Here is a 10000-nt window from a genome sequence, read left to right as displayed (position 1 = left end):
GAAAGCAGTTAAACCGGAAAGAAGATTAGAAATAACCAATTCACCGGTCCCTTAAAGAAGTCAATTTCCTATTTCTTAGTTTCGTTTATACTAGAGGGCCTCATCCCCGTCCCTTTCCTGTTGGTCGATTTTTTTTCCCCTTTCTGGGTTCTTGCATGTATATGCCTCAGGTAAACGTTTTTACCACTCCTATTTCCTCTGAATACAACAAACTCAAAATAACTCATTTTTGAAGAGATTTAAGTTATGAGGGATAGTCGGAAATGAGTCATAAAAATCATAGTATTAATGTTTCAGTCATGTTTAGTCGCATAAGATTATAGATTGTAAAAGCAGATACGATGTCCATGTGTGAGGATTGGTAAGAAATTTATATTTTTCATCAGTAGGAGAGCACTCCAATTAAATCTATAGCCAGTTCCCTCTTTTCCGGTATGAGTGACTGGTGCAGTGGTCATTAAACCCGTCTTGCGCATTGAATTGTGTCCCGGGTTCGATTCGTGGGCTCAACGTCCCATGAGGGTAGAGTTTGTTGCTTCACTATTCTACTCCCCAAGAGACTTTTTCCGGGTACTCCAGCTTTCCCATCTCCTGATCGCTTTGATCATCTGCTTTGACCTGATTTCATCTGATTTATGGTCAACCCCCCAACCCCAATTTGCAGAACACTTGTGCACTTCTACAACAGGTTGCAAAATTGGTGAGACACTCCCGTTAAAAGGTACCTTTTCTAGCTTTCAATACCCGCCGGACCTTTCACAATGTTGACTGTTGAAGTTCTCAGCCTTTTTGTATTGTTAGCAACATTGATAAGGGGAGGAGGGGCTACAGTGTGAGAGATAATAGGTAAATTAATAACGCCCCAAGAAGGTGTAGAAGTGTCTCTTCTAATTTTGCAACTTGTTGTAGATAAGTCGGCGAGACTTGAATTAACGGTGATTATCTTTTTTCCCAACCAAGAAAAAAGCCGCTGTATGAAAGCTTCTTGCGGCGGTAAAACTGTAACAGTAGTCAAGTAGCGGAAACATGAAGGTTTTAAAATTCTAATCTTTACTATTGCGACATGTTCATTAATTATACAATATGTGAGACAAATCAACCCACAAAACATTTGCTCTTTTGCGTTGTTAATCCTGCAAAGAAAGCAATAAATAAGCAAATGCAGTAAAATAAACTGAATAAATAAGTTTTCTATTTCTTTGTATCGTAACATGGCAAACCTCACTGATTCGAACTTGACAAACGTTTTACCTTAAAGTTAAAGGCGAAGCAAAAGATGTCATCAGCGTGGTTATTATTATTTCGTTAACATCATACGCCGATTAAATCGAAACTTCAACACCACCCCCCCCCCCCCCGGAAAAACCCCGGGCATTTCATTATTTTCTCTGCCCGGGTGTGGGGAACTTTACCTTTCCCTGGGTGGAGATGCGTAAGCCAGGGCTTGTGGGAAGGTATAGGTGTTTTCAGTCCTACGCGAATAGTTTTCATGTTGAATAAGTAAGCGCAAAAATTCCAGTGAAAATTTCCTGGCTTTGTTTTTGCAACATCGACCTCTCACGAAAGTAACGCAGTTTCTAATCTTGGGTATCCTATGCATAGGGTGAGCAAATTACCATTTGCTTATTCAGCGCCATCTTTAAATGTGTCATACGTGCGTGTATTCATACCTTGTATGCCCACAAATCATGATTGTTCGTTCCTGTAGTGATATTTCTTGTTTACAAACATTGACGTCACATTTCTTTTGATATTCAAATTTATCAAATTTTATCTGCTTCGATCTGATTTCATCTCATTTCTAGTTCCCCCATAGAAGCCTTTTGCCCAGTAAATACAATCGATAGTTAAATTATTTTGTCCGTAACCGATAATAAAGTTAGTTAACGTTGAGTGAATGTGCGAACGCACTAACTTACCAAGTTTCAGAATAAAACTCTATGAGGCTCTAGCGGGTTCACAATAGAATCGCATAGCTAGGAGAATTCTCGCCATCTGATTGGCTACGTATACCCAGGGAAGGTATTCAGAGTGGAATTGAGACTTAGAAGCAAGACTGACTGATATTGCAGTGTAACAACTCGTAGCTTTACATAGCAACGCAAGCAAAATTAGAAAGAAATATGTTTTCAAAAACAATCTCTGCGTTTACAAAGTAAAATCATGTCGCTGCTGAAGAGTTTTGCCCGAGTTCATGAATTGCGCTGGTGAGATACCCAATTAAAAGTTCCCAGTGATGGCGATTTTGACTTTTTTTCTTTCAGTGTAGCTTAAAAGTAGCTTTAAATACCCTTGAAAGGTAGTTCTAATAGAAAGACGGGGGATAAAATGAGAGCACCCTCGGATTCCTGGGAGAATATCCTCGCTCTACAGGGTAAAGGAATTACCGTCTTTAAATAAGGTGTACCATTACCTCTACCTACCAGTGCAATCACTTTGATAATTTTTCAAATTTTTCAACATCAAAATATTATTATTGAGGGCAGGGGGGTCCCGTATTGCCTTGTCAATGTTTCACGTTGCTGTGACCGTTGCAGTCGGAAATTTAAAGAAAGGATGTCGTTTGTCGCGTGCTCTCGCTACTTTTTAGGGCATGTCGCTTTTCGGAATTTACCCTGACAGAGCTTCTTTATTGGTTCTTTATTCTGCTCCCTAAGAGGTTTTTTACCAGATTCACCGATTTTCCCATGTCATAAACAGTTCATTTCACCTGATTTCATCTGAATTGTAGTCTCCCCACTTCGTATAACACTTGTGCACAACCAGATACAATCGACACTTGAATTAAGTGATTATCATTTTTCCTTACCAAGAATAGACGAATCTTTTTTATTTTCCATTCTTTGGCGTTTGCTTGTGTTTTCAGTTTGAGCAACATTTATCGAACTATTGGAAAGTTAGTCGATAAACTCAAATTAATCACCCCAAGAATAATTTCAGTTGATGTGTCAAGCGTAAACCCCTTTATAAGAAAAAATCATTTTCATTTTCAAACGATTAACCAAATGAATTGAAATTCAAATGAAAATATCCTGGCATTGTTTTTCCAACATCGGCCTTGCACGAAAGCAATCAAGACTCCTCAACTAATCTTTACTACTGCGACATGTTCATTAAATCTGCAATATGTGCGAAAAATCTACCCAAAAAACATTTGCTCTCTTGCATTGTTAAGCCAGCAAAGACGGGAATAAATAATCAACACTTATCCAGTAAAAGAAATCAGTTTTCCATTTTTTCAGTTGTACCACAACATGGCAAGCCTCACTGTTTCCAACTTTACAAACGTTACAATGGAAGGCGAAGCAGAAGATGTCTTCAGCGTTGTTATTATTTCCTTAGCCATCATCATTAACGTTATCGCCTGTCCATTCACAATTGGATTGAACGTGTTGGTGATAATGGCGATAAAAAGAAGACCGACACTTCAGAGCAACTCCAACATCATGTTGGCGTGTTTAGCCGTCACTGATGTGTTAACAGGTCTTACCTCGCAGCCTGCGTTTATACTTTGGAAGACACTATTCCTCCTTGGAAGCGACATCGCTGATGTCTTCTCTAAGATGACGGCGATTAGCAATGTCGTGCTGTCTTATTCCTCGGCTCTTCATCTCATGATGGTTGTTGGCGAGAAACTGATAGCAATCAAATATCCGTTTTGGTACCCCTACATTGTGACAACACGAAACATTAAGATGGGTGTCTTTTTTTGCTGGGCATATAGCACTTCTTTTGGGATACCTCTTCGCCTAATCAACGGAAGGAGCGCTCTGTTTTATATTTCTGTCTCTCATATTCTTTTCGCGTGTGTTGCTTTCGTGTCTTGTTCTTACCTAATCCTTTACTTTGAAACCCGTCGGCACCAAAAGATGATCAAGGCTCAACAGCTACCACAAGAACAAGTAGAGAAAGTCCTTAAGGAAAATAAAGCATTGAAGACAACAGTATTAGTGGTCGGTTCTATTGGACTATGTTTGTTACCAGCGCTTGTCTACCTTGTTCTGTTAGCAGCTCGGTTTGTACAAACGAGAATAGATTCAATGACTGCAATTACACGCACTTTCTTGATGATAAACGCTGTTCTTAATCCATTGATTTATTGCTGGCGACAAGAAGAAATAAGAAAGTTTGTGTTTAGGATTTCATTCCGAGCGGTGCATCCTAATAGAGTAATTAGCCTTTAGTTTTACCCTTAACTTTCCAATTCTCAGACAATGACACTGGGTAAATCTCAATAAAGCGAAAATTTGTCAAGAGACTCTCTTGTTGCCACAAGTGAGTTTGATTTATGTTTCTAAGAGTTCTTTGACTTTTTATCTCTAAAAAAGTCTCTATCACGTTCCAAAGACGGCACTCGTCTCGGTCTTTATTCACCGATATTCACCTCGCCCTCGGGTCCTTCGGCGAATAATTGTTAAATAAAATGCTTCCCCTCAAGTGTGGGGAGATGTCAGGGTAAAATGCTCAGCTTAGTGATTAGGGTTAAGGTCTTATTTTGAATGGTTAGCTTTCATGTAACGTTAAGGATACTGCCTGCATTCTAGTAATTAGGGTTAATCTCTCAATTAGGGTTAATCTTGACAATTTTCTGGCTGATTTCTGCATAATTTCTTAAAGCCAGGTTTCCGCAATTTGCTGTTCTCAGTGACAAATTCGACTGCGTGCTTGGGACAAGACTTGAAACAGTTCCCGTTTTGGAACTAGTTTTTTGTTGTTTCCTGTGAAGAGTTTGCCGTTGCTGTAGACCCATTTTCTTCCAGTTATCATCTGTAAGTCCATTTTGTTAATTCTTTCGCCTTAGATCGACCCTTGTTTCCTGGGAGGGGGAGTTGCTGCCTTGCTGTAAAAATCATCTCCTAATAACAATTTTTTGTGAATCTTTTGTCTTTAGGTGGCCTTTACACCGTGAATAGATTTCATTTACGCAATTGCGTTGTTTTGACTCTGCCATATGTGGTTCTGGTGTCCTATTGCACATTTGTGTATAAATCAAACTTTTGACCGAGAGAGGCCTGGGGTGAAAAAATAAAAATATTCATTAATAATTTGCATTAAAGTGCCCCTAACCCCAAAATATTTTTTTCGCTAAAATGAATCCTTGCACTTGTTCGAGACGCATTGCGACCATTTTTTTCTTTCTCTAACAAATCCTGCCATTTTATAGGCTTCGAAATTTGCGAAAATCCAAGCATCTTTTGTTCATGACCGAATCAGAAGGGGAGTGGGTCTATTCCTGATTTGACGTCACAATCTACTTTGCATGCATTTTTACAAATAGTTAATGCAGGACCGAGTCAATGAACTATAACAGGGTGATGTGAGGTGCTATCTTCTACCCACGTAAACCATGTGAGCGTTAGCCTTACTAATGGAAATGGGCCCACTCAAAGACAGAGAAAAACTCTGACCAGGGTGGGAATTGAACCCATGACCTTCGGGTTAGATCACCGCTGCTTTGCCGACTGAGCTACAAGGTCAGACCGGAGCAGGTCGTGGGAATTGAACAAGTCAAATTCACGGCAATGAAAATGTACAAGTACAAGGGGTTACGTTAACTTTATGCAAACGTTGGCCGTGTAGCACTTATATTTCAACAGAATTAACTGTGAGAGAGTGACGTGAAGTGCTCGGTTGAGCAGCGGTGATCTAACCCGATGGTCGTGGGTTCAATTTCCACCCTGGGCTGAGTTTTTCTCTGTCCTTGAGTGGGTCCATTTCCATTAGTAAGGCTAACGCTCACATGGTTTACATGGGTAGATAATAGGTCTTCACATCACCCTTCCATAGTTAATTCTGTTGACTAATTACTTTAGTTTTACATTTCACTCCTACAAACTGGGTCTCATTCACACGCTTGTTGATAGAGTCTACAAGAGCAATAACACTTGGTTGGGTTTTCACGAGGACATCACGAAACTCATCTCACCAATATCCTTCAAAAGAATCTTTTTCTAGTCCATCTAGTTGAAAATACTATTAATCGTTACCTCACATTTACCCTTAAAGATTGTAACTCCCCGGCTTTCGTCTCCGACACTACACATACCTTTTACCTTACATTGGTCCTTTTCTCATTGCCTGGGACAATAAAGGGGTGGTAGGTTCTATCTTCTTCCGCAAAAAGTGGCTGGTCTGCAAGTGATGTCTCAAAGAGACTTATGCATGACACCTTCGCCGAAACAGCCAGGTCTAAGGGCCCTTTGTCGCAAGTGCTGATGAAGATGTAGATAGATCATCAGGAACACTTGTCTATCTCCTCAACAGAGGCTTTCCTCAATCTTTGGCTTGAATGTTATCATTTCATCCTGGTTATCAACCTCCAAAACCAAAATGTTTTATTCTGAGGTCCAGGGAACGATGGCTCCGTTTCACCAACCTTAGAACTCGAGGTAAAGGGTTAATAATAATACCAACTTTATTCATTTAATTCAATGAAAGGGGAGGATACCTGAGGTTATCCCTTTCGAAAGTATCCGCCCGCAGCCGGATGTAATTTACTGAGAGTCGATTTTAATGAGGGAGGAAAACCGGACTACCCGGAGAAAAACCCTCAGAGTAAGATTGAGATCGACTGAAAGTCAACTCACATACGACCCGAGGCCAGGGTTGAGCCCGGAGTCACAGCGGTGGGAGGCGCGGATGATAACTGCTAAAGCAACCTGCTTGTTAAAACAAGTTCCTGAGGGTATTTTCAGAAACGTTTTTTCTACAGCTGCAGTACATTTACGTTTGGATCATGTCCATCTAGTTCTTAAAATAGACTATTTAAAAAAAAACGTCAAATTTTGGGCCGAGGCTGAACGTTATTATTATTATTATTATTATTATTATTATTATTATTATTATTACTATTATTATTATTATTATTATTGTTATTATTATTATATATTTTTGTTGAGCCTGAAAACGTTCTTGAAAACGTTATTGAGGTTGACGTTTGCATTATACACTAAGTTCGGCTTCAAACTGGTTTGTTCTTCATACAATAAGAAAACCACCTTGTTAATGTTAAAAACGTCTCTAAGAAATAAGAGTGAGTTTTACCTTTATTTGTACTACCCACGGAAACAAAACAAAACAAAAATGAGCAAAATAAAGTAGATTTTAACTGATCGTCGGCCTGGGTATGTTTCTCAGTTCTCAGTGATTTTTCTTGTTACATTTGTCCAGCCGGCTCAGTTTTTTTGATAATCTCGACTCGGATCAGCAAGACCTTCGCTCTACAATATTCCATTACATACAACATTTGGGGTAGCAATACTAGGATTCGCGCCGTTGAGACTTAAACGGTCCAGCCTGCGAACGGACTCTTATTTAGCTAAAACATGAAGAAAGCCGGGCGTGGTGTAGAAGCTGAGGCTTCCGATTATGTTCCTTAAGCGAAATTCCCACTTTGCTCAAAATTTCTCGTAAGACAGTCGAAACGATCCAAAAATCGAAACAAATTAGCAAGTGACCCTCATCCAGTCTCACATACGTTTACATTAATTTATGTCCAGCCAACTTCTAAACTATCTGCTCCAAGGCTAGGAAAGGCTCTTTATCACGTTTTCTGTTTTCGCGACGTTTTACTGGTTTCCTGGATTCTTTAGAACTTTACATTAATTTTTTTGTTGCTGAATTTTTGCAAATTTTCATACTCCCAATATGACTAAACATATGTCACCTCTGTGGATTTTAAAGATGTTTTAAATATTTTTTCCAAGATAACTCGCCCATTAAAACGACATTATAACTCCAGCTCAATCGTGTTTGATCGCGTCGTATAGAACTTAAAAGCGGTAATCAATTGAGCTATTCCTTAAACTAAAAAAAAAAATACATTAAATCTGTTAGAGAAAAATCAAGATAAAAGCAGAGTCAGAATTTATAGTATTAGTGTTTAATCGTGTGGGATTGAAATTTATTACTTCCCGGCCTTTACTGGTGATTTTCTTTGCAGATTTTAAAATCATTTTGCAAGGAACCGTTGTTGTTGTTGTCTTTTTTCTTTTTTCTTTTTGCCGGCTGTTCTCATCTCTTCTGAAAACGACAAACTGAACATTAGTCATCTCTGAAGTGATGTACTTTTTCGAGGATAACTTAAGAATACTGGGAAATATGTCGTCCCTAGTTACGGTCCGTAACTTACAACGATATTATTTGTTTTTAATCGCATGCAAATCTCGCAACAATACTAATAATAATGGACAGTTTTTGAATCTGATTAGAGAACTGATCAACGTTTTTTATTTTTTTTCTTTGGTGGAAGAAGACAACGCAAAAATATATATTTTCTTTTTTCGCTCTCTAAATTTTCTTTTTTTGTGATTTCGTTTTGAAGAAATTTAAGCTTTTCGCCAACATTTATCAAACTATGAAAAATGGGAGCGACTATAGGCCGGATATATTTTATAGTTTCATCAAGTAACAGGTATTTCCAGTGCAGATGTTATCCTGTTTTCTACAACGTAGGTCGCTTTTACAAAGTAACTGTACTGAGTAATCAATTTACCATGATATGATAGTTTTAAGACTCTAATCTTCCCAGGGCGTCGTGTTTATGATTAATCTGCTGTATATGGGAAGAATCAACGTTGAAACATTTGCTCTCTTGTGAAATAAAGACGGCAAAGAAGACTGCAAATAATCCAGTGAAAGAAATCAGTTTTTCATTTCTTAGTCTTGCAACATGTTAAACCTCACTGTTTCGAACTTGACAAACGTTACAATGAAAGGTGAAGCGGCCCAACATGTCTTCAGCGTGGTTTTCATTTCATTTCCGCCTGTCCATTCACAATTGGATTGAACGTGTTGGCTGCTGTAAAGAGAAGATCGAGACTGCAGAGCAACGCAAACATTATGTTGCCGTGCGTCTGTTCAGTAATATCTGTTGGTTTTATATAATAAAGAATTAAACTTTATTCGCATAAAAGCTGATGGTGACGCCAATCGTGCGTCTGTCCTCTAATATAATACTGTTTCTTTCCCAGCCCTTCTCCTTTACTTTCAAAGCGACTGTCAAACGAACTTCAATAATCCGTGATTGGTACTAGGAGTAAGCAGTTAACCGAGGCATAGAGGTCAACCTTTATTGAAGTGACGTGTTCATTAAATCTTCAGTATGTATGAAAAACTGATTTTGTCCTGTTGAGGCGGTGTTAAACAAAAAAGAAAGCAATAAATATGCAATTCACGTATTATTCCTAGTAAAATCAGTTTTCTATTTCTTAGTTTCGTTTATACTACGGAGCACGTCAAGGCTTCATCACCTTCCCTGTTTTTCGATATTTTTTTTCGTCCTTGGTTGTTGCTTGTATACCTTTGTACGTTTTTATTCTGAAAAAAACGAACTGGATCAGTATAACTCATGTTTGAAGAGATTTAATTTTCGAGGGATGCTCGGAAATAAGTCTTCGCGATTAGCCGGCCATAACAATCCTGGTCATAGTATCATTGTTTAAGTCATGTTTAATTGCATGGGATTACAGACTGTAAATTCCATATACGGTATCTGTTACATAATGGGATTTTTGTTATGTAATCAGTTGTAACTGAGCATGAGTGTGGGTTTTTGAGGAGTTGTTTTGATTAAAAGAAGTATTGTGATCCATTCAATTGACTGCAATTGCTGTGATCCATATACAGGAAAAGGTAATTTATTCAAGTTTACTCAAATTCAAGTTAACAGCTACGTAGTTACAGTTATAGTTAAGACTATTAATATAATTACAGTCGGTTATGATAATAAAACTCGTTCACCGCAATTAGCATAAGAGGCTAATGGAGGCGGCGGAGAGTGAAATAATACATGTATGACGACTGGTAAGAAATGTATATTTTTCATCAGTTAGAGAGCACTCCAATTAAACCAAAAAAAAAAGCAGAAACCTACAGTTTCCCTCGTTTCCACGAATGGTCGTTGTAGTCCCGGGTTTTCCCGGGTTCGATTCGCGGACTAGACTACGGACTCAACTTCTCATGTGGGTTGAGTTTGTCGCTTCTCTACTGTGCTCCCCGA

General features: G+C 38.6%; 1 protein-coding gene across 1 annotated transcript; it reads left to right on the top strand.

Moving 5' to 3' along the window:
• Window positions 1-3254: 3254 nt before the first annotated feature.
• On the top strand, window positions 3255-4184 carry LOC137995382 (melanocortin receptor 5-like). Its single transcript, XM_068840941.1, has one exon. The coding sequence runs from the start codon at window positions 3255-3257 to the stop codon at window positions 4182-4184; it is 930 nt and encodes a 309-aa protein (XP_068697042.1).
• The last annotated feature ends 5816 nt before the right edge of the window (window positions 4185-10000 follow it).

The sequence above is a fragment of the Montipora foliosa genome, chromosome 3, assembly GCF_036669935.1.
Source record: "Montipora foliosa isolate CH-2021 chromosome 3, ASM3666993v2, whole genome shotgun sequence".
In the NCBI taxonomy this organism is placed as follows: domain Eukaryota; kingdom Metazoa; phylum Cnidaria; class Anthozoa; order Scleractinia; family Acroporidae; genus Montipora; species Montipora foliosa.
Note: the sequence above shows the minus strand (reverse complement) of the source record. Positions and strands in the feature narration are given on the sequence as shown.

Excerpts from the sequence above, each read along its gene's own strand:
- LOC137995382 (XM_068840941.1), top strand. The coding sequence starts at position 3,255 with ATGGCAAGCCTCACTGTTTCCAACTTTACAAACGTTACAATGGAAGGC.